Below are 20669 nucleotides of genomic sequence, written 5' to 3' on the forward strand. Positions count from 1 at the left end.
AGAGAGAGAGAGAGACCACAAGGTTGGGAAGAACAGGAACAGAGAGAGAGAGCAGAGAAAAGAGAGACAGAGAGCGAGAGAGAGAGATCACAATTTACTATATAAAGTGATGGCACGCCTTGGGTCCCCATGGGTGAAAGAGAGGGGTATGAGTCACCAAGTGTGTTGTTTTATAAGCAGCACTGAAACACAGATGCTTTCTTTCTTTCTTTCTTCTGGATGTCCAGTAATAACCAAGTCATTACACCTGCATTATAGAAAAATAGAAAATGTAATCGTTGCACGACTCTTCACTTAATCTAGCGGCTAGATTCTCCCCGTGCGTCTTATCGGCGGGCTAACAGTGGTGGTATAAGCTACTCTCATCTATTCACCGTCACATATAGTCACAGCTAGCGACTTTCATAGGACACATACATGAGTCTGGCGTAAACAAGGGCTTCTTTAGAGAGTTTCCAAGGCTACTGAGCATGTCTACGGAAACCCGCTGCGAGCTGAATGCTGTTTTTCCAACTCACACTCTCTTCAAGTGTCACTGCAAGATACAGCTTGCCATTCCATTGACAACAGTCACAGGAGGTTGTTTTTCAATTTTGTCCCAGGGCGCACACACACACACACACACACACACACACACACACACAAACAATAATTCATTTCCTAGCCTCTAACCTTGGCCATCAGCGCTGCATGCCTAACCTTTATCATAATCTAATCCTAATTTTAACCCTGAACCCAATTCCTAATGCTTTATAATAATAATAATAATAATAATAATAATAGTAGTAGTAATAATAAACTTTCTTTATATAGCACTTTTCTAAAGGTTATACAGATCCTTGAGGAAATGAGGATCAGCCCCCCCCCCCCCACACACACACACACACGGTCTTCTGTAATGCCCCAACACAGAACAGTGCCTTTGATAATCACCCCCCACCCCACCCCACCCCACCCCCCCAAGTGATAAAACTAGTTTCCCACTGCAGTCCAAAGCAAACAGCATAGTCACTTTGCGAATACCTTTATAAATGTACCATTCAGAAGCGTAACACCGCGTTATCAAACTACTCCATCAATAAGACTGGGTAAAGTCGCGGAGCCTGTTTTCTCCTATTTCCACTTTCCTCAAACACTGTGGCAAACGTTCAACCCCGGGTTCTGCCAAAAAGGGATTTCCCGATTATAGGATGAGCAGCCAGTGCTTGGCAGCGCTGCTCCCCTTCCTCTCCCGGGCTGTGTACGGCTCCCCACGCTTGACTACCAGTGACTCGGAGCGAGAGGGATGACAGTGGCTGTTGCCATGGCCACCCCTTGTTACTCTTTCCAATAACAATGGAGGAGGTTAATGTTTATGGAGAGATTTATAGGGCTGCAAAAAGAAGTGGCTTCTTCCTTTGGCGCTGCTCTCTCTCCTCCGTTCCCAGCACGACGGTATGCGTCCTCGGCTTTTATTCAAGCCCCTGTGCACGCAACGGCACCGTGGTGGACAGCCTGTGTGCGTTTGAAAGCACACAGTTGTCGACTGTTGTATGAAAGTAAGTCAGATGTACCTGGCTGGTCGTGGGGCCTGAAGGCCGCTGCGAAAATTAAATAAAGAAATAAAGAAAAGAAACGGGGGAGGGGGGGGGACTCACGTGGTGCCTGATTTGTTTATTAATTGAGAAGGTCTTTTGGAAAAAATGACATCAAAACTAGGCCGATTGAGTGATCTCGATACCTAGGCTATCATAAATCTACCTGGCTTGTGTGGGTTTTAATAGTTTTTTTTCCGTCCAGGGACTGGGCTCATAATGCAATTAGCCGCGCGCAGAGAGGACACGGATCTGGACTCATGTGATCGAGCGGATCATATGATTGAACAAAGTGATGCACTTATCATCAGGGGCATTTGATTATGAGTCACCAAAGTCTGACTCATTTTGGAAAAAGGAAAAAAAATAGGTCAGAAAAAGCTTGACCCCGGTGAAGAAAAGCCATTTAATTTTTACACGAATGCCAAGTGAAAAACATTACTGTGAACTGATTTTTATAACCTTTTTTTTTTGCGGTTTGTTTTTATCCTAGAGTTGCACACAGATTTGCAGACTCAGGTTAACATGACTTCGCCCAGAAGGTGACTCTTTCAAATCATATTTACCGTAAAAAAATTGTTCGATCCCAGCTGGTTTCTGCTGACGACAGTCAGGGGGAACTGTCACCCGTTGTTTCCCTCGTATTTCCCTTTTCCCCCTGCGTCTCCTGTTTTCCCGCGCCTGGGCGTGATGTGGGCGTGGCTTCCTTGCCTGGCGATTCATTCTGACGCGCCCAGCCTGCACACCTGCCTTCCATCAACTCCGGCTCTCCATCCACTCGTCGACAGATCGTTGTTCCAACCACTGTGGTGGTCTCTCGCTCTCGTCCGCTCTGTAGGACTATGCTATGACTATGACTCATAGTAATTCTTCGTGTTGTTTGCGTTACCTGTAGTTACCGTGTCTCCATGTGCTTCCAGTTCCAGGATCACTACCATCCGCCCCCCCCCCCGCCTGCCTGCCTGCCTGCCTCGCCTGCTAGCTTATCCTCCGCCAGCCACGCCCACTCCCTCGTCCGCCTCTCCAGCCCAGCTCAGCTTTGCCATCGCCTCTCTCTACCTTCTGCCTCGCCTGCCATCCTCACTCCCCTTTATTCTTACAGTAAACCCCTTTCGCATTACACGATTCCATTGCCTGGGTTCGCCTCTGCTGATCGTAACAGGAACTCCACCCCGAAAGCGCGTTAATTACATCAAACGGGCCAATTGCGGTTAAATTGTAAAATGAGCAAAATTATTACGCAACCCCAGATAATCTGAAATCACTTCATTTATAGGAGCGCTGGTAACAAGGGTGCATGCATCAAGCTGAAACTGTCATTACGTCACTCTGACACTTAAATCTGTCTGTGACAGAGAAATGTCATCATAACAGATCGCAGGAGCATTGCAATACATCTTCAAAGTATATCTTTGTGCAGATATACTCCCCCTTTTTTTTTTGCAGAGAAGTCTCATTACCCAGCAAAAAAACAAACGTCCCCAGCACGTCCTCTAAAGGTCCTCTCCGAACGTCCGGTAAATGTCATTGTGTAGGGTTTTCATTACGTCACGGGGACGTTATATGCGAGACGTTCTCCCACAACATCGCCGTGACGTCCCGGGGACATCTAGAGGACTTTCCCCTAACGTCCCTGTAATGTCCTCACAAGTTACAGGGACATCCCGCAATAACGTCCCCGTGACGTCCTTGTAACGTCCCTGCAATGTCCTTCTTTGAACGTCCCCTAATAATCTTGAGACCTTCCCCCTATCGTCTCCGTAATGTCCTTGGGACGTTAGGGGGACGGCCGGGACGTCATGGGTGTAATATTTAAAAGGGTTGTCTCCTAACGGTCACTCTACAGTGTCTCGAATGAAGCAATGTCCACACATCAACGTTTGGTGTTCCGTGTTTACTGTGGTCTACTATGCATACACAATCCCTTCCGTCTGATGCATTTCTTGAATCTCCAGGATAGGTCAGTGACGTCATCACCCAGGGTCGTGCTGGACTAGACTGGATCAGACCTATGGATATTACAATGGGGACGTCTACAGGACTTTCCTGCAATAACGTCCCGCAATAACGTCCCCGGGTGTTGGGAGAGGACCTGTGCGCGCTGTGGACGCTTTTAGTTTGCTGGGTAAACATTGCTTGGTGTAGTTCTACAGCTATGGAGAAGATTTAACACTAAATTTTAAAAAGCATACCCAAAAACAAACCAGTGGCTACGTAATCAACATGAAAGTGACAAAAGTAATGAAGTGGTCCTGGAGGCTTCCGGCGTGCGGGAGAATACTTCCATTGTTGCAGAGGGAATCCGCAACCTGGCTGGGCAAACAAGCTCGTGATCTTTCTGTTCAAGTCAAGACACGAAACCCTTTCAGTCAGAGAGCCTCGCTCCTGTTAGGGACTTGGACCAAGTTTTAAGGGACATATAAATAGATTTGGAAACACTTTACCTTAACCATTCTCTTATTAGACCTTCGTTGTAGCATGCACACAACTTTATGTACTGGGTTTTCTGCCCTTATTGCCCTGGTTGTCTTACTTGTTATGCATCAGTGAGAAGAATCTCCCTCCATGAGAAGAAAATATTGCAGCAGTCATTTAACACAGCAGCGGATTTACTCCGACAGTAATGCAGCTGAAACGAGCTACACCCCAAATGAATAAATACCTGCAATATCATTTTGAATGCCAAACATGGTGATCCTTAATTCCGTAATGATGAAAGTACATTGGGGATGGAGTAATCTGTGGTTTACTGATACTTTTAGATAGTTTGGTTTTGTTTTTACGCAGTGTAGACAGTTTGCTCATGGTGCTGTGGATGCGAGGTCTTCTATGACTTTTTGAGTTATGAGAAATGGTCACGTGTCAAATTGGGCAAAATCAAATGGGTGCTGTCAGTACAAGGCTCGCGCCAGATGACCGAGCCCAAAGCAGCGCGCAAAAGAAAACAGGAACACGATCTCCTAAAGGCCTTTTCCTTCTCACAATCGGACAAGTATGCGATAGTTGCTATTTTTAGATTGCTACCCCCCTCAGCGCTTTCTCTCTCTCTCTCTCTCTCTCTCTCTCTCTCGGTCCTCTTTCGTTCTCCGTCACCATATCTTCATTGTTGCCTCCCTCCCTTGACCCTCATTTTTTCTTTCTCCACTCATTCTGTCTCTCCATTGCTCTCACTTCTCCCATCTCTCTCCCCTATTTCTAATACACTCACATCCTCCTCCACCCCATGGCCACTGAGCACTATGTGACAACCCCCCCCCCACGCCCTATTTTGTTGACAGCCTTTCCACAAACCTATGACGTCATGACAGCAGAGTGGACATGGCTATGGACCTGATGGTTTTGAAGCCAGAAGTCCCCGCGAAAAAAACAGAGTTTCTCCCTGCAGAAACAGTAGATTACACAGTCTGGCTTGTGAACTGAACCGGGGGGTGGGGGTGGTGGAGTAGGACCATTCTTGCTCACAATTTCCATATATGGATCTGGATAGACCTGTGTGAGAAGAATAGATTTGCCCCTGATGAGTTTACATGCGAAAGGGTTTAAGGGGCCCTGATTGTGCCCAGGCCGTTGGCAAAAACACTTGCCTTTATCATTCCTCATTGTCAATCTGGTTTTAAACATTTTGGGGCAGAACGTTCCGGTTTGTTTGAACGTTCCGATGGAAAACCGCATTCCCAAGTTTGTGACTCATTTGGATCCAGTTCGCGCGATGATAACACGAGATGGTTAATTTGACAGCCCTGTTAACGTGATGTTGAGTGAGGCCATGTGTGTGTGTGCATGTGTGGTTGGTTGAGTGATGGATGAGTAGGTGTGGGTGAAGGGGGGGAGGTTGGTCAACAGGTGTTTCTCTTGCAGTGGCAGCGAGAAGCAATAGCAGAAGAGGAGCAAAATCTCCACTGACCTTGTTTTGAGAGTTTATTTGTTTTGATTTCTTTTTCATTCCTGTTTCTATATCATGAAAAGCCGAGGTTGGAGAATAATGGCGGGGAAGGGAAGTGGGTGTTGGGTGGAAGTTAAAGCTGTGAAATTAAGATAACTTCACAGAAAAAAATAACTTAAGAAACATACGTGTACATTTTAGCCATGGAGCTCAGCTCCAGCAGTCCAGAGCGACGGGCAACAGTCGACCGCAGTTGTTTTTTCCTCTTCTTATTGTAACTCCACCCCACTGTGAATGAGCAAATCTTCCTCTATGGTTTCTCAAGGTGAAATAACGGTTGGAAAACAGCAGAAGTATGTGTAACAGTCTTACTAGACTGCCAAGAGATTGGGAATACTGTATGAACTTGTAACTCAAATCCCGGAGGAATGTTTCTGGCTCACATCAGTGAAATGGCCAAATGACTCAGACGTATGAGGAGTTGTTACAAAATGAGATTTCCACCCTTTGCAAAAAAAAAAAAAAAAAGACAGAAAAAAAAGCACTCTTACAAAACCCAAACACCGTGCCATTGTTTTTTAGAAGGTAACTCAATTCCTCGGCTGACAAAACAGGAACACTTTTGAAGAATGTAATTCTGCACACATTTTAGGCATGACAAATTAATTTCCTCGAGTAGAGGTTGGTTTGTTGCAAAACTGACTCCATGGCGGCTTTTAAAAGATGTTTTTCATGTGGAAGTAATAGTTATTATGGGATAATGCTTATTCCAATCCAATTTTTTGGCAGTGTCGTGGGCCAGATACAGTGGGAAAGGGAGCTGTGACGTGACATCCAGCCACAAAGATAGACCAGCTCTCGTCCAAGCCCCTCTTTGCTATCACCAAATGCACTACACACAGTAACACAGGGAATGGCTAGATTATCTCCTGTGCACTGGTGGGTGAATCATGAATAACATGAAAAAATGGCAAAAAACTGGGGGAGGAGAGAGGTGGATTGCTAAGGGAGGTGTGGTACAGACTGACAGGGTGGGGTTGATTGCGGGGGATGTGGATACAAATTAATGAGGTGGGTGGAGGAGCAGGGAGGTAATAGGGATTAAGGGTCTCAGTGGTTTCTCTGCGGGAGGAGAGAAGGAGAGCAGAGGAGGTTAGCGAGTCGAGAGCGATGGATGCCTGTGTTATGAATCAGCTGTCTAAATATGGCCTCCGCTCTTCATCACAGCCCACGCCCATCCTCTACACTGAACAGAGGATTGAGATCTCTTTCTCTCTCTCATTTACTCCTTTTTGCTCATCTCACAAACCTCATATTTGTCTCTCCATCTCCTGCTGTCCCTCTGACACACTGCTCGCACCTCCCTCTCTTTCTGTTTTATGGTGTCTCTTGCTTGTTTCACTATCTCTTTCATCCTCGTTAGCCGAGTTCTTTCACTCGGCCTTATTCTGTCTCTCTCGTCCTCGTCCGCCATCGAATTGTCATGCGCCCAGTTGGATCCACCGAAAGTGCACTAAGACCCGTGGTTTGTCCAGAGTCCCTATTCTCTGTGGAGCACTGCAACATATGGACACAGCCGTCATGAAACTGTCCTCAGATCTGAGGGACTAAATCCAGGGCTAAGTGGACATGGTTTAAATCACACTCGCCGATGCGTCCACAAGTGTAACCACATGCGAACACGTACACACATGCACACATATATACTCCCAGAGGAGGACAGCTGCTCTTGCTAATAAGGAGACGGGGCTGTCACTTTCAGTTGATGTGCTGACAGAGCTCGCACAGACCCTTAACCGTCTTAGCTTCGCCGAGCCTACCATGTAAGTGTCTCTTGAAACACCTCACGATCCTGGTGTCTGACTCACTCGCTCAAAAACTGACATTCAGTTTCACGTTTAGCTTTACCATCTGCGTAGATGTGTGTGGGGGGGTAATGACTCCTCTAAAAATGTTTGTGAGTGGGTACTTTATGCAGTTGGGCTGTTGCTAGGTAGTGAAATTTCTGTTTCTTTTATTATTATTTTTTCTATTATAATCCTCACTGGTAAGAAAATTGGTGAAATGTATTTTTCTGCACCCCTAAACCACTATTCTGTCTAGCCCCCCCCTCGTATTCTAACACTTGGTATTGCCCATATAGTATCATTCGAGGTAGGATTTCACAGAAACGCCATTGACAGACAAATAAATCTTTTTGATTAACGTTTTAAAGTTTTTCTGACGTGTCAGGTTACTTTTCTGTGCTCTTGGTTTGCTAAAAACATGTTCCAGATAATCTAACTTTGGCTCTGCTTGAACCGCTGCAAAAGCATATTCTGCAATGTCAATTTTACACCTCCAATCAGGATATAATACAAATGATACATAATGTTTTTTACTTAATTGGAAGTGTGCAGTCAATTACAAACTCAACACAATAATCCCATTTACTCTTTCCCACGACAAACCTCGTAAAAGTTGCGCTTCACATCTATGAGGCTCTGTGACCTTGTTAGCATACCGTTAGCATTAGCATCACAAACAAGCCACACCTACGCTGCTGCTCTTGCATAGAAAGCCAGCCTGGTGGTCCTCCTTATTTAGAGGGCCCGTTAACAGGGCCCTATAGGGAGTGGAGCGGTTACCGGCGGGTCAACAGCCAGTCATAAAGCAAAGATAAACAGCCCACGCTTCAATACAAAGCACTCAAGCTGTGTCCTCTCCCTGTAATAGCTGCCCCTTTTTAACTGTAAACACCAGTGAGTTACAGTGTGTTTTCACTATCAGCATTAGGCCTGGGTAGGGCTTCTCTCGGCGGCAAAGATCCAAGTCCGATTCTTCACTCGGAAAAACAAAAAAATAAAAAACAACTCTAATCACGACTGCCTGAATCGCACCTCACCTTGAACTCACTTTGCTTTTTAAATACCACTGAATCAGCAGGCAGTGGGTCCTGGGAATCCCTATGGAAGAAACAGGTAGATAACAGTGTCATGTTGTTGTTATCTGTTGTGAGGCTGTACGAGCCCCCATGGGAGTGTTGCTGTTAGCAATGAGGGGGAAAAAGATATCACATCCTCCTTTCCTGTCTGAATCATATCTCCATCCCGTGTATAACCATTCTCCTATGGGACCAAAAAACAGAGATGGCCAAAAAGATTTCCACCAATCCTAAACCTCAGTTTAGACCTAAATTCAAGTGTAAGGGGTGGGTGGGGTGGGGGGTCCGCACAACAGAATGTGATTCGATTGGAAAAGCTTCACCCCATTCTCTCCCAGTTATTACACGTCAGCATGCACACGAAAACAGTTATCAGATACAACTACACTTTACCCACTAATTGGAAAGTTTCACTGAGACCCTCTCATAATAAATCAGCTGTTCAGGGCATCATGTCTACATGAACAGCACAAACAGACACACATGGCTGATGACACAAACTGACCATTCAGTTTCTGCTTACAACAGGGCTGTATTCAGCCTACTAAAAGGGAGGAGGGGGGGGTGGTCTTCTTTTTTCCCCAAAAGTGGACCTTTTTTTTCCTGAGCACAGCACACCTTGTAAAAGTCAGCCTTTGACCTACTATAGCTCCAAATACACTATCTTGTAAAACTTGTGATTTAGTGCAGGATAATGACATATATTTCAGAAGAAAGAACATCTCACAGACTGAGCTCATTTTCTTTTCCTAAGGTAACAGCTGCGTGGTTTCTGCTTGGACTTTTTTGTTTTCACCCACCCCCCCCCCGCCCCCCAGCTACACCCATGTACCCATGTACCCATGCATCCATAGCGCTTTCACTACTACTATACTGACTACTTCTCTTATCCTGCCTTAAATAACCAGTCATATTGAGAGGTTTGTAAAAAAGCAAAAATAATCCGTGGCACAGCTTAATGAGGGTTGTCGCTTTCTTTGCCATCCACTGGGTTTGAAAAACATCGGGTCGCCGAGGGCAACGGAGGAGTGCACGGAAAAATTAGCAACAGAAACACGGCTAGGTTGTTTTTTTGTTTGGTAAAGATTAATCAGATGATGTGTCATAGCTGGCAAGCGTAAACAAAGTCGGTGTTTTGGGTTAGCGAGACAGCAAGAGACAGCATTTCAGTGGGAGTTCCTCTTGCCAAGGGGCCAGAGCCGTTGGCTAACGGCAGCAAATTTTCAACGTTGTTTTTCAGCTCCTCGTATTTAATACATTGTTGTGGAAACTTGCAGCGCTCCATCCCCCTCGGCAGATTTTTTAATTAAAATATAGATTTACAGCCTCTTCATATTGACAGATATTCCTATCATCAAAATTCCCTCGAACCTGATGACAGGGATAAGAGGCTTGTAAAAATCATCTGCAGTTCATTATAAGCAAAATGGGTTGTCGATATGCCAAAAAAAGAAAAACCAGGTGTGTTTTATGCACTTATCAAATGTGTGTGTGTGTGTGGGGGGGGGGGGGTTGGATGAAGGTCTTTATAAAGTAACTTTTAGTCAGATAGAGTTGCCTGAAATGCCTTTCCCAGTCAAAATCAGCCTGACTCTTGTATAGTGATAGAGACAAAGAGGAGAGAAAGAAAGAAAGAGAGAGAGATTAAGAGAGAGAGAAAGAGAGAGAGAGAAAGGGGGGGGGGAGAAGTGGTAAGAGAGAGGGCAGTCCAAGTCATAATGTCTGAGTCAAGGGTGGAAACTCTGAATATTCTCGCGCCACTATGCAAAAAGCTGCAAGCTATTACACATCACGCTGGAGCCGCGCAGGCTAAAAAAAGATCCTGCTCACAGAGTTCCCTGAAACTTAACTGACCAAAAAAAGAAGAAAGAAAAAAAAGGAGAAAAAAAATACACCCTATTCTGCACCAAAACATCTCCATTTAAAAATCCCCCTCTCCCTTGCTCCTACCACACCTGTACAATAAACAGGGCCCTGAATGTGATGGTGGTATTTTCCACCTTTGTTGAAAAAGAGAGAGAGAGGGAGAGGGAGAGTGAGAGAGGGGGGGGGGGGAGTGAGAGAGAGAGAGAGAGAGAGAGAGAGAGAGAGAGAGAGAGAGAGAGAGAGAGAGAGAGAGAGAGAGAGAGAGAGAGAGAGAGAGAGAGAGAGAGAGAGCGAGTGAAAAGGGCTTTCCTAAGGGATTTATTCTGAGTTTTGGAGGAGAAAGCTGGGTTTGCCAATGATGGATTTTATTCCATAACGTTATGTGCTATGGAAAACATTTTTTTAGTAGTAATGTGCGGCCTTCAGTAGATAAGGAGAATTGACCTGATGCATATTAGGGTGGGGCACGTAGCGGGTGGGGTCCATACATTATTCGGACTTGTGACAGTAGATATGATGACTGAAATCTTGCCGACCCTCTCGAGATGAATGTGTGTAACAGTAACACGAGTTTATAATTAAAGTCCAGCATTACATGTGTAAAAGTGTCCAAAGGTCAAAGGGGGTCGCTGCACCCTGATAACAGACGCAATAGATACGGGCTCTCCGTGAAAGACATAGCAACTCGGAAATGAAGGTTAGATTCTTTTATTAAATTTTGCCCATCTGTGGGAAATTAGATTCAGTTCCCGAGTGCGTTTCATTATACAAGGTTAACAATAAGGGAGAGTACAGCCTGTCACTTGGGCAATTGCCAGCAATGCCTCGAGGTAGTCCTCTACCACTCCCTAAAATGCTTTTCCGAAACCTTCGCACCATTACCTCGGTAATGTCTGCGGCAAACCATCCGTTTCTATTTCAGCTAGCACTTTACACAACCGCCGAATGTTTTCTTTTAACCATGATATGGAAATGGAAATAGACGTGACACCAGGTACATTTTTTTCCCCACATTCACATATCAATGCACCCATCACACCTCCACCCGCAGTAGATACAGAGACCCCATCCCACCCTCCAAGATGCAGACACACTCTCTCTGTCATGCACGTGCACACACACACACACACACACACACACACACACACACACACACACACACACACACACACACACACAACCTTCCTTCTCACCTGGTAGATCATAACTTTGAAGTTGCGCCTCTTGAGCAGCTCGGCTTCGTTGCTCTCCAGCCTCTTGATCTGGCCGCCCTGCTTCTCCAGGGTGGTGCGCACCGTCTTGACATTGACGCTCACCTTGCGTACCTTCTCCAGCATCTTATTGACACTGTTGGACGTGGTGCTGTGACTCTTGGTCAGTTTGGTCAGCTCGCCTTGGATGCCCGTCACAGAGCGCTCCATCTCCTGCTGCCTGGCCTCCAGCCCATTCTGCGTCTGCTGGATCTGGTCGACCGCGCCGATGATCTTGTCCAGCAGTGTCAGCACCATCACCCCATTCACCTGTGGGTCCAGCTTGGCCCCCTCGGCATCGTTGTCAGGGGCGGCTTCCCCCTCCGTGCCCAGGGTATGCTGTTCGTGCCTGGCGGCAGGGTCATCTTCGTCGTCCGAAGGCGGGAGGTTGATCTCATCGTCTGAGATCTCGGTGAGGGTGTGAGGCTCCAGCTGGGCACTTGAAGTCTCCAATGCTTCCATGGCTGCCATATTGGTGTTGGGTGGAGGGGGATTTGAAATTTAATGAACAAGGGCCGGGATAAGAAAAAAATGCGCACTCAGCCAAGTCTGCTGTCTCCACCAGCAGATCTGTTTTTCTGTTTCCTCTCTCGCTTGCCTTATCTCTCACCTGCTTCCCTCTCTGAGTCTCCTCTGTTCTCACGTCCGCTGTCAATTCTCCCCCCGTGCTCTTTGAACTCAGGTATCTCTTTCAGCTGCACGTGCATACACACTCTCTCTCTCTCTCTCTCTCCTCTCTCTCTGTACCTCACTCTGTCTTCCCTCTCTCCTTCTCTCCCTGGAAACAGGCTGGTGTGCAGGGGGAAGCTGAGGAGCGCTGGACGTTGTTACCACATGAGTGCTGGGATGTGAATGCCACACCAGGCAGGGAAACTCTTCAGTCAAGCTACAGCCAGCAGCGATTTTCCTCTCCAGCTCCCCCCTTTTTTTCCTCCTACTCCTTGGACTCCCCCCCCCTTTTTTTTTAAAACCCCTCCCATATCCCATCCCTCACCGCACCCACAGATCAAAAGAGACTCCACCCCCAAATGGGAACTCCAGCCCCCCGTGCCCAGATGACGCCCCCACCCTTTCCAGTTTAGCCCCCACCCCACCACCCCATCTCATCAGCATGGTTGGAATAGTTAGAGCGAGGCTGTGGAAAGCCCTTCGTATACAAGCTCAGGCACAGCAGAAGAAGGAATGTCAGGAAGGATCTATTCCATTGTGTTTTTTTTTTCCACTCCACACAAGATGTTAAGTATAAAGGGAAGCTGTGCTGAGTGAGATGTGGGCAGTGTTGAAGGCTGAACCTGGACTCGAAACCGGTATTAAAAGTGTTTCGTTTGTGCAGCACAATGAATGTCTAATGTGGTAATCCAGTTCACACTGATTAGCATTGGATTAGGACCTTGCATTGTGTGTACGTGAATAGTATACAGTATATATCAAAAATACGATAGATGTCACTCTGCAAATAAGACATTAGTATTCAAACTGTATGTGTATTTAAATATCATCGACAAACAGCTTGATTGCTATATTTTGGTCAGAGACAAAGAACTGCTCAGAGGTTTTGAGATTAAGTCTCCTGTTTAGCAGTGTCATTGATTAAAAATACGCTGTTCAAACGTGCAGTTAGCAGAGAACATATTTGGTGCCAATGCGTTTACTTTGACTTTTCCACCAAGAGAAAAAGCAATCCCTACTGAGGAAATCCCCCTTAGGGACACATCAGCCTATGACATCAACTCCAGGTAGAACATTTTCTCCACAAAACTATCAGACAAATACTCACCTGGCTCTCATGACATTTTGGGTTTGAATCCTATCTGTGACCTTGTGTTGCATATTATAGTCTCACTTTTTCTTGTCCCTTATTCTTGTCCCCCCTCAAATATATTCCCTTTACTGAAGCGGAAACGTATCAGAATCAACAACTCATTTTGTGCTTCTCAGATATAATCTTTCATCAGTCTTTTTATCAGACAACAAGCAAATATCTAACGATTTAACTCATGGATGGGTAGTCTTTTTAGTTCTGGAAACCTTTGCTATCTCCATTTGTCTGTAATTTAAGGAGTGAATCTCCTTTCTTAGAGCCTACTGAAATCACCATTACCAAAGAGTGCCTACCAATCACTACATTGAGATTTGACATAATGTGTATCTAAGTCGTGCAATTTTTTTCATTTTTGCATGAAATGTAAACCGGTTGTAAATTATAATGCTAGTTATGTAAAGCACATGGCACGTCAGAATGAGGAAGAAAAATCCCTTTCCAATGCTGTCTCTTGCAGGGCGCTCCAGCGGGAGTTTATTTACATCATGGGAGCTCCATGCTTTGAAAATTGCTCGCTGGCAATGTGCCAGTGTCCTGGTTTAAACCCTTGCACCATGTGGAACTGTTAAGGGGTAAAACTCAACTCAGGCTGTTTGTGAAGGGAAAATTTGTAGTGGATCTTATTAGTACTGACTCAATACTTGGCTAGTTGTTGGCTGTTCCACCACATCTGGTAGACCTTATTTTCAGGACATTTTAAGTTTTCTTATTTACATTGTCAGCATGTATTTCATTAAAGTGTATGCATCATGTTAGCTTGTTTTTTTGTGTGTGTGTGTGTCCTCATCTGACCTTTGAATAATTTCATACAGGGTATATAAATTTTTGGCTGGACGGGCCAGCACTACAAACATGTATGTCCCGGAGTTTTTAGCTTGTTGTTGGTTTTTTTCAGGCTTCTGATTGGCCAACATGTCTTAAGCGTTAGGGTTATATCGCCGCCTGTTGGTTTGGCATGCTGTTGACAGCGCATTCATTGTGTTGCATGTGTTTTTGCGTTTTCATTTGGATGGAGATATTTTTAAACAGTGCTTGTGTGGACGAGTTTTTTTTTTAAGAACAAAGGGGGAAACCCTGTTTTAAAAATACCCATGTAGTGCGGACTAGGCATGAGTGGTCATAATTAGAGCGACTGAGTGATCAAATTGACACGATTGGGCCGCTGGATCAGGTGACCAACGACGGTTCCAACTAATGGCGACCAATGACATCCCTGAAGTTACACGATTGGTCGGCTGACCAATGACGTCGCTGGTAAACACGGAAGTGGGAGTTTCCTCATTGGCCGTGAATCAGGACGTAATATATGGCTGCTGGTGGATACTACAGAAAGGCCTCATTACAAAACAAGTCCAATTCATACACACCAGCACTAATAGCTACGTGCAGTTAGCGTGAGCATTATTAGGTCTTCAGACAGCTGGTGGTAACTGAAGCGACGTCACGCCCAGACTTTCCAGTAATCATGGCAGCAGTGATTATAGCCAGGTAATTATTTCATATAAAATTAAATTGGCACTACTTAACTGGATACATAATCAGGGTATGAAAACTGCAAACTGCCCAGTACAGTCACTGCTCACGGAATCGACGTCGAAACAGCCGCTTTTTAAACGTAATCGCGCAACTACGGTAGTCGCGGTCCAGCCATACAGTGGGTTTTAACCTAGTCCTGTTTACATTTATGTACTATTGTATATAATTGTGTAAACTACTAATAAGACACGTTAGCCCCTAGCTAACGGGTCTGACCCTTTAGCCGAGCGGTTAGTGATGTCGCCTTGTGGTGCAGTACACCCCGTATCGAATCCCGCAAAATAACCGGTTACAATTGTATTTGCCTCATATCAACAGGTAGCATATCCCAAATGATGGTTACCGGTTACCACACTAGGGCAAGCGTCTCAACTGGGCACCGGTGTACCACAGATTCATCTAAAGTTTTCTTACCTTCCGGCGTCCGGGTGGCGTGGCGGTCTGTTCCGTCGTCTACCAACACGGGGATCGCCAGTTCGAATACCCGTTACCTGCGGCTTGGCCGGGCCGTGTTTTGACCGTGTCTGTGGGTGGGAAGCCGGATGTGGGTGTGTGTCCTGGTCGCCTCACTAGCGCCTCCTCTGGTCGGTCAGGGCGCCTGTTCGGGAGGCGGGGGGACTGGGGGGAATGGCGTGATCCTCCCACGCGCTACGTCCCCCAGGTGAAACTCCTCACTGTCAGGTGAAAAGAAGCGGCTGGCTGGAGGAGGCGTGGTAGTCTGCTGCCTTCCCCGGCTCGGCAGAGGGGGTGGAGCGACCGGGACGGCTCGGAAGAGTGGGGCAATTGGCCGGATACAATGGGGAGGGGGGTTCTCACCTTCAAATACATAGATATGTCTCCCATTAAACTGTACGTCTCTCTTTTTGACCATGCAGTCCTCCATTGTTCCAACATTTATTATGTTTTGTGCTTGTTCTTTTGTTGTTAGCTTGCTGGTATTTCTTTTTTTGTGTCCTCATTTAGCCATGTCTGATCTTTGAATAAGTTTATACAGTGCGTACATTTTTTTTTACATTTATATATGTGTTTTGTATGTATGTATTTCATGTATGTATTTTTACCAATGTATGTATTTTGTGTTTGGCTCATACTGACAACATAACCTGCCGTAAGGTAAGATAACTTGAAACTTTCCTCATCCAGGCCTGCCTTTATCCCTAAACGGCCTCTAATGGCACCTTTCAGGTAAAATGAATGATTTGATACCGCGGCTGGTGTCAGCCATCACTACTGTGCCCTCACTTACACAGCATTATTATCGGTGTCTCCTGTTGTGCTCTCCACGTACCTGTACCTCATATTCTATTCTCTTACGTCTATAATATGCGTGTTACACTGATATGTGGCAATATAAATCTACTTTGCATCTTGATCCTCCTATGCCTACCTCTAAGGCGCACTTCTACTAACGCACCAGACGTGGCATGCACTGATAGGATTATTATGGAGCAAATGTGCTATGACGTGATTATTAAATTGCACTCTATGGCGCCAGTTGGTAATACTCGAATTTATTTTCTAATCGCTGACACGCCTAGGTACGATTTGGCTAAAAGTGTCTGCCAAATGGGAGGGAAAAAAATATCAATGGGTAAATGGGAACGCTGGTTGACAGGCATGCCCTGGACCACTGCTGTCAGCATCCCCGCTGGTCACATGACTATGGATTATTGCTAAATGACGTCATCGCTATTCGTGTGGAAGGAGGCAGAAGGATTAGTCGGAGCTGTTTCCAAGGTTGGTGTCTCTGTCGTAAGTAGATGGGAGTAGATCGCCTTGTTTTAGCAGCCTGTTTGAAAAAAAGCTTGATGTGAAAACGCGGAATGGTGGCTGTGCTTCCGACGTCAGTGCGGAGCAGCTGAGCGTGGTGTGGCCGGTCGGTGCGGATGATGCTGTAAAAACGGACCCGCGGTGGTATCGCATCGCGCCCGGTGTGCCCTAGTGTGCTCTACCGCAGCGGCATTTAAACGCAGGGCTTCGGGTCTGTTGGATAAAGCCGTAGGTTTCGGTCCCCGATATCGGCTCGGAGGGAGAAGTAACAACGATCAACGATACTGTTTTGCTGCACGGTGTGGTGTTATACCGAGTTATCCTGATGAATATGTGATAAAAAAAAATCGTGTGAAAATGAATCTGCCGTCGTTCGAGATGAGAGCTGCTCAGGTTAGATTGCCTTGCCATTAAGATAACGGGCTGCAGCATCATGGCGTCCTTGAGAAATGAAGGGCAGTGCGGCAGCAGGGAGGATGCTGCCATGTCGCTAATGCTCAGCTCTCCACCTCTCTCCTAATTCCGTTTTTTTAAGATAGTGAGGTTTTTCAAAAAATAACATTATTTTATGTTTCGGCCTACATTAAACCGTAATTGTGTTACAGTCTAATATTTGTGCGCGAGGTCGAACATGGGCCTAGGCTATATCGAGTGTCATTCAAACGTTAAGCCCTGTCCTGCCAGATTTTGAATCCCCTGTGGAATACGCACCCCTTGTATTCAGTTATAGGAAACCTCGTCGATTATTGCGTTTCCGTTTCACATATGGAAATGATTGATCGCAACATATGTTGATGAAAAAGCTTGTGGCTCCACACCATCTTCTTAAATCAACTGAGTAAAGCCCTGTGTCAACATACGAGGCGAATTAAACGAAGGTGCAGTGAACTAACCATTAAATGGATTTAGGTTGTCATACAAATTATATTGTTATGATTGGCCTGTCTAACTTATTCAGTGCACTGAACTGAGAATTTCTACCCCCAAACAAAAACCCTTTCGATATTAAAACTGAAGTAATCATCCCTCTGGGATTTATTCTACAGGGATACAAATTTTGGCCCAACAGCGTGTCTGAGTGATTGGCAGTGGCACAACTAACACTGTCAGCTTAGTCTTAACGATGTGTCTTCAATAGATCTTCATAGCCTATTTTCAGCAGATAACTGACATCAGTGCAAAGAGTTACTGCACCTGAAATGCAATTTAAATTTCTCTAATAGGTTGTTGGCTATCTTGCTGAAAATATCACATAAAAGTAACAGCCTGCAGGTTTTACAAATGCCCCTTGATGAAGACTTGTCCATGGTCTATCTAAGTCAACAAATGGATAATCTTGATTATTTTGCACCCTTGTTTCAGGTGTTGGGTTTGTTTTTTTACCTGTAAAGCAGTGTGAGGTAGAAGTGTCGCCATGGGTGAACTCTTCAGGAGCGAGGAGATGACCCTGGCCCAGCTGTTTCTCCAGTCCGAGGCAGCCTATTGCTGTGTCAGCGAACTGGGAGAACTGGGCATGGTCCAGTTCAGGGATGTAAGTACGACTGAACAATAGGTAATTCAATCATTTTGATGAGTCACAACAACTAAGTTTATCAAGAAGTATCCTGCCGTGAAGCACTTAAGTTTTCATCAAAAGAGACGGTACTACCAGGATGTACAGAAGGTACCAAAAGTCATAATGTTTCATATCATGATGGGTGTGAGCATTCTTTTAAAACACACCTGTCCACCGCTTATCCATGGATTGTATGATGATGATGATGATGTAGAAATGTAACCCTGTTCTGCTGCTGCTGCAGTCATTGTCTGCTACTTTGTATCATGTCATCTCAATTCCAAAATCGAAAATTAAATGATTATATGTGATGACGTTTTTTCTTCCTTTTCACTCACAGCTCAACCCTGACGTAAACGTGTTTCAGCGTAAATTTGTCAACGAAGTGAGGAGATGTGAAGAGATGGACAGGAAACTGAGTAAGTAGCAAAACAAGTTGACACTTGATATTATCAAGAAGGGGTAATGCAGCATCTAATTGTTGAGTTGTTTGTCAGCATCAACAATTTTTTTGCCTTTTTGTTCCATGGTGCCTCAAAGCCATGCAAATGCAGAAACAGTGCTTCTCAATTCCTTTCTGAAACCGAATGTTTACATAGCAATATGGTCATTTATGTACACAACAGTAAATCAATCTATCTATCTATCGATCCATTTATCTATCCATCTATATATCTATCTAACACATTAATATCTATCTATCTATCTATCTATCTATCTATCTATCTATCTATCTATCTATCTATCTATCTATCTATCTATCTATCTATCTATCTATCTATCTATCTATAACACATTAATATCTATATCTATCCATCTATCTAGATTTCATTAAGGTTAAAAAAAAGTATTTTTCGTGTCTTTTTTCATAAACTTTATTTTTTAAATTTCTGAAAATAGAGTAAATACAACACAATACAAATGGTATGGACTGACCTGTATAGCAATACAAATAACATGTATGAGGGCATCATCATGAGCACCATTAATGTGATATAAATGTAATGGATCACCAACCCTGTCTCCTCCACAGGGTTTGTGGAGAAGGAGATTAAGAAAGCCAATATCCCAATGGTCGACACAGGAGAAAACCCGGAAGTCCCGTTCCCCAGGGACATGATCGATCTCGAGGTAACCATCCTGTCACTTGTTCAAGGTCAGGTAAAAAGGTGAAAGATGTGTTTAGTGTTTTTCATTTAGTAGATCTCATCTAACACCTGGTGGAAAAGGTTGATTTCCAAATCCTGCCTCACCATGATCGAAACACTACCAGTGTTGAAGACTAAACAGCTGGACATTTCCATACCAAGATGGCATGCTCACATTTTGAAAATACTTTGTCATGTGCCAAAAGTGTGATTGTCAAAGTATGAGTTAGAGTGAATTCATTCGCACCCAAAGTAATCCATAGCTGTGGCTGTGACTTTGATTGACAGGCCACCTTTGAGAAGCTGGAGAACGAGCTGAAGGAGATCAACACCAACCAGGAAGCCCTGAAGAAGAACTTCCTGGAGCTGACAGAGCTCAAACACATCCTGCGTCGCACGCAACAATTCTTTGATGAGGTTCGTTTATTTCAATCTGTTTCCACCTTCTCAAAAACACAAAAAAAAAACCCACGCAACCACAAACCCCACTTTCCTTTAGCTTTTTCTACTCCTACCATATTCTTCTGTTGCAGACAAAAACATGGATGGATGGATGGATGGGTGGCTGGATAGATAGATAGATAGTTTAGTAGTTTCCATTCCACAAGTTAATTATGGAAAAAATGAGGGTTAGGCTTATAATGCAAAGTTTCCCTTTGGATAATTTAGAAAAAACGAATAAAAGTTGAAAAAATAAGTTCTTGTAAATGTTTGGTTTGCATGACAAGTAAATGTTCAGTCAAGAGACCGTCCTTATACAAATGTGCCAGTACATAAACTAAACCAACAATTGGCTCCTTAATGTGTTTGACAGATGGAGGACCCCAACTTGCTGGAGGAGTCGTCTGCCCTGATGGAGGGCAGTGAAGGAGGCCGCGGGGCCCCGCTCAGACTGGGGTAACTTTGTTAGGACTTCATTACATGGTCAAAAGTAGATTTTCCAATGTCTGTGCTGAATTTAATGATTGTAAAATACTGTAAATTGGATCGGCAGCTACGATGCTCACATAGTCACAGTCACTGTTAAAGCATATAGAAACTGGTCAAAAGTGATTGCAGTCCGGCCTCATGCAAAGCTGTTGTGCTGGATTCGCTGTTGAATTTCATGCAACAAATTAAAATTCTCCATTATAACACAACGCTGAACTCTGTTAACACACACAAGTTGCCAGATCATCCTGCATCTCCTGACAGCTGAAAAAAGAAAGAACTAAAAAGTCGAAACAAATCTGTAGTTCTTCGAGCATCGAGTTAGAAGTGTTGCCCCTGTGCCGTCAACCTTTTCCGAAAATGTAGCTTCCAGTTTGCGCTAAGCTTTGCTAAGCTGTTTTTTATCTGCGGC

The 20669-nt window shown here is 44.8% G+C and overlaps 2 protein-coding genes across 2 annotated transcripts in view; one reads left to right on the forward strand and one right to left on the reverse strand.

Annotated features, from left to right (window-relative positions):
* Positions 1-12384, reverse strand: part of LOC130127282 (caveolae-associated protein 1-like) — a 24262-nt gene extending 11878 nt beyond the window's left edge. Inside the window, exon 1 of the mRNA XM_056296874.1 lies at positions 11440-12384. Coding sequence (XP_056152849.1) covers positions 11440-11967 — 528 coding nt within the window. The 5' untranslated portion in view covers positions 11968-12384. The remainder of the gene's footprint in view (positions 1-11439) is intronic.
* A 300-nt stretch (positions 12385-12684) lies between these two features.
* The window catches only part of LOC130127050 (V-type proton ATPase 116 kDa subunit a 1-like), a 41047-nt gene continuing 33062 nt past the window's right edge, over positions 12685-20669 (forward strand). The window contains exons 1-6 of the mRNA XM_056296596.1: positions 12685-12803; positions 17987-18155; positions 18520-18598; positions 19213-19310; positions 19616-19744; positions 20142-20224. Of these exons, the coding sequence (XP_056152571.1) occupies positions 18039-18155; positions 18520-18598; positions 19213-19310; positions 19616-19744; positions 20142-20224 (506 nt within the window). The 5' untranslated portion in view covers positions 12685-12803; positions 17987-18038. The remainder of the gene's footprint in view (positions 12804-17986; positions 18156-18519; positions 18599-19212; positions 19311-19615; positions 19745-20141; positions 20225-20669) is intronic.

This window comes from Lampris incognitus, chromosome 17 (assembly GCF_029633865.1).
Source record: "Lampris incognitus isolate fLamInc1 chromosome 17, fLamInc1.hap2, whole genome shotgun sequence".
NCBI lineage: Eukaryota > Metazoa > Chordata > Actinopteri > Lampriformes > Lampridae > Lampris > Lampris incognitus.